Genomic DNA, 4,003 nt, shown 5'->3' with positions numbered 1-4,003 from the left:
CAGCGGCGTGTCAGTGCTAGAGGTCTTGGTAGCCGTTGGCGTGTGGACAGTGGGCTCGGAGGAGCTCTTGGGCACTGAGGCCTCATCAGTGTCACCCAGCACCTTGGCTGAACTCTCGGAGTTGATGCTCTCAAGGCTGAGGGCTGGAGATGGGGTGGAGGATGATGGCTCAGAGTGTGACAGCCTGGAGATGGGGTGGTGGGCTGCAAAGCAAAGGAAGAGCTCAGGGAGGAATGGGGGAGCAGCTGGGAAGTGGTATATATTAGAGGCAGGGGCAAGTGCAAAGGGAACCAGTGTCTGTCTGTCTTCAGAGAAGACAGAAGGGACCCACCAACGCAAAGGTCTTGCCTGCAAATGCTGTGCTCTAGTGGGTAGAGAGGACATGGCTAACTCAAGTCCCAGCAGAACCATCACTGCATAAAGACCTGGCCTGCCAGGGTGATGCAAAGGTGCCTGGGAAGGGGGAGCCTCCAAGGGGCCACACAGGGGTTGTGAAGGAGGGAGAAGGGAGTGGGGGGAAGCTCACCTAGTGGGGAAGCACTGGGGGCTCGTGGAGCTGGCCGCTTCTTCGCCTTTGGGCTGCTGGTGGGAGTGATGCCGTACCAGGGGTGGAGAGGCTTGGCAGCGGTCTCATTCTGCTCCTGCTCAGGCGTGCTCTTTTGGGTGGTAGCACTCTCCTCTTCCTCCTCATCCTCCTCCTCAAAGGGGTTATACGATTTGGGTTCTGTGGCATCAGACTTACTCTCCTCGCTCCCAGCTTTTCCCACCTCCTCCCCATCCTCCTCCTCTGAAGTCCTGCTCAGAGTCTCGTGGCTGCTGCCTGGGGGAGGAGGGGGAGCTGGCTTCTTCTTGGGTTCTGCTTGCACTAAGGCCATCCATGGTGGGTCCTTGGCTCTCACAGCGGCACTGGGAAAAGAGATCAAGGTGGCAGGGAGCAGAGACAAGCTGGGACGGCAAGGCACAGGAGAGGGGCTTAGCCCTAGGGGGAAAGGATGGATAGAGAAGGATGTCTCCCATGCAGAAGCAGCTCCGTCATCCAAGGGTGGCCCTAGCCTTCCCCAGACACAGTGTCTTGTTCTCTGCAGGCAAACCTATGGGAAGCTGAGGGAAGCAAGGAAACTTCCCCACCGGGCCCAGCGTTTTGGTTTCTGAATGTTACAGTCTCCATCTGCTAAGCAGTGGTAAAGGCTGAGCTTTACAGGCACAGCTGTTCTCCCCTCCCCTGTTCCTACACCCAGCTCTGCTCCCCAGGCTGTGGATGGAGGGGGAGTCAAGATAAGGTATCTTGACTTGCCACAGAGGGCAGGTAAGATACCTGCCTACACTTCAGAGGGCTGCTCATCACCTTATCAAATGAGCATCCCAGGGACAGACTCCTCTTCGCTAACTCCCGTGGCTGGAAGCACTGCTGCTCCGCAGGGGGCACAACCCACAGCAGGCCCACACCACGGCTCAGTGAGTCACTGCTCATCAGGAAAGCGGCCGTCACTTGCCGCACACACCCGCTCCTTGGCCGTTGTGAATGCGGGGTGGCTTGTGCAACCTCTGTCCCAAGAGCAGGCAAGAATGACCCAAAACCAGCAGGCTCCTAGGTGAGAGCCCAGGAGGTGTAAAGGTTGCAGCCAGGCACTCACAACATCCCTGCACTGGACCTTTCCCAGGACAAACCATCTGCAAGGCAGACAAGTGTCCCCTTCTCAGCACCCACAAGCAGGGCCATTTCAGAAGGCACGTGGCAGTCTGCATGTGCCACAGGAACACCTTTCTGAAGTGCCCCAACTCTTTATAAACCCTAAGAGAGAAAGACCCTGGGAGGTACAAACACTTTCAGCCTGACCATACCGAGCTGGCACTTGTTAGGCAAGGGAAGGGACCTGATCACAGCCTACATCCTCCTAAGAGCAGGGGCTGATGGAGGTGGGAGAGGTGACCACAGCCCAGCCATCTCCACAGCCCGACCTTGCTATGGGGTTTGCAGGTGATCTGCGAACAGAAGGACGTACCGATCAGAGGAGCAGGGTCTCCCTCGGGGTTTTGGGACAGGGGGGCTGGGTTCAGGTACCCTACCTAGAAAGACACAGGGTCAGACTGTCACAACACCAAAAGGACATGAAGAAAGAGGTTAAATCAACATGAGGCACCTCTTGCACATCTACTGGCTACAGTGGCTATTCCCACTCTTTGAAGACTTCACGGCATTTCTCTCACAGTCGGTGCAGTCAGTCAACCCCAAACATCCCCCTTGCCTTTTTCTCCCCACCCCACCCCAGCAGCTGCACCTGGAGAACTGACATGCCCCTCTCTCCCCACACCTGCAAACTGCTCTAGCACTGCCACCTTCCCTCCACACTGGCAGCAACCCCTGGAGAAATATAAGGGAGCAGGCAGGCCTGAAACCTACCGCTGCTCTCCCTGCTATGGGGATGGCTGACAATCGAAAACTCGGTGTCTGAGCTTGATATTTATTTGGAGGCAAGAAGGGCATCAGGCTGCAGGGAAGGAATGCAACTCATCCAACCTGCAGCCGACCACCTGCCAGGAAACCCCTGGCACCACTGTGCTCTCTTACCGTTCACCATGCCAGGCCCGCACTCGCTGCTCTCCCCCTGGAGAGTGGACCTGGGCCGGGGGACAGGGTGAGAGGTTGGAGGAGAGAGGGCTGACCCATTGGTGGCCCTCCTTGGGGCAGGCGTGGGCCGCATGTCTCTGAGCCGTCCATCCAGCGAGGCTTTGTCCTGGGTGAGCAGCGTGGGCTTGCTAGGAAGGGGAGGTCTGGGGGGAGTCTGGGAGATGGGCGCCCCGCTGCCTGCGTGAGCAGGGGGCATCGCTGTCTCTGCTTTGCTGGGCGTGCTGTCCTTCTCCGCTGGGCCAGCTAGCACTTCCGCAGGCATCTGGGTCTCTGCCATGCTCTCCAGGGAGTTGCCATCGTCTTTCCCCACCTCTGCTTCTGCGGCGAGGGCATCCTCACCCACGCTTCCAGCCCCAGTTTCAGTTCTTAGCTCTGGTGACTGTCGGTCTGGGCTGGGCCTCCGCTCCGCCTTCCCACTCACAGCCAATTTACCACGATGCTGCATGCAGACAAAAGTCCCTGCCTCTGACCCAGGCTTGTACGACCCCGGGAGCAGCGTGCTGGAGCACTCCTTACACCTGCCAGCGAGAAGAGAGAGCCCCATGAGATGGGGGACACCATCCAGGTCCTCAGGGAAGGCAACACACCTTGGGAGACCCTTGCAGGGCCATGGAGTTAGTTCCCACCCCTGCTACTAAGTCTAGCGTGATCTTGGGGAAGTCACTTGGGAAAGGAGAAGAAGAGAGAAACGCCGCCATGCCACTGTATAAGCCTGTGGGGAGTTCACAACTGAAATACTGTGCGCATTTGGGTTCCTCCAACTTGGGACTGGAAATGATTTAACAGATGTGGATGGGCAATACTTTGTAGTGGGACACGGCATGGTTTCCAGACCTGGAAAAGTAGAAACACACAGTTTTCCAGGAAAAGATGCAGCTGGTGGGGGACAGGAGAGAGAGGTACAAGATCACAGATGGCTCTGGGAGGGGGAGAGGGATCAACCATTCACAGACATGAAACAGGGAGTATCAACTGGAATTAGGGAGCAGCTGGTTCAGAGCCGGCACAGGGAGGCTACGGGCTGTCTTGCAGGGGCCAAGGGTCCAGGTGGGTTAAAGAACCGTCAGACACATTTCTGGGGGGAAAAAAAATAAAAACAAAACCCCCAAACTTTGATTACTAAATAAAGTGACGCCACTTCCAGCTGAGGAAATCCCTATGCTGAAGGCTTGAAGAGTAGGCAGGAGAAGCAGTATGGTCTCATGCTCACCCTCGCTGGTGCTGACTACGGGTCCCATCAGGGTCACGGCACTTGGCCAGAAGGACGAGGGAGTGACGCAATAGGCCGCTCTTACATGCTGGCTTGCCTGTCGAAACTGGGCTAATAGCTTCCCCATCCTTCATTGTCTGCCACATCTCCTTGGATCATCCACT

The 4,003-nt window shown here is 57.0% G+C and overlaps 1 protein-coding gene across 1 annotated transcript in view; it reads right to left on the bottom strand.

Moving 5' to 3' along the window:
* MICALL1 (MICAL like 1) overlaps window positions 1-4,003 on the bottom strand; it is a gene marked incomplete at its 5' end in the record, with an annotated part of 24,847 nt that overhangs the window by 14,420 nt on the left and 6,424 nt on the right. The window contains 4 exons of the mRNA XM_035903183.1: window positions 5-203; window positions 527-906; window positions 2,004-2,067; window positions 2,570-3,147. Of these exons, the coding sequence (XP_035759076.1) occupies window positions 5-203; window positions 527-906; window positions 2,004-2,067; window positions 2,570-3,147 (1,221 nt within the window). The remainder of the gene's footprint in view (window positions 1-4; window positions 204-526; window positions 907-2,003; window positions 2,068-2,569; window positions 3,148-4,003) is intronic.

Source organism: Egretta garzetta, unplaced genomic scaffold, assembly GCF_000687185.1.
Source record: "Egretta garzetta isolate BGI_Z169 unplaced genomic scaffold, ASM68718v1 scaffold51, whole genome shotgun sequence".
Lineage (NCBI taxonomy): Eukaryota > Metazoa > Chordata > Aves > Pelecaniformes > Ardeidae > Egretta > Egretta garzetta.
The sequence above is the reverse complement of the archived record's forward strand: the minus strand, read 5'-3'. Positions and strand labels throughout refer to the sequence as shown.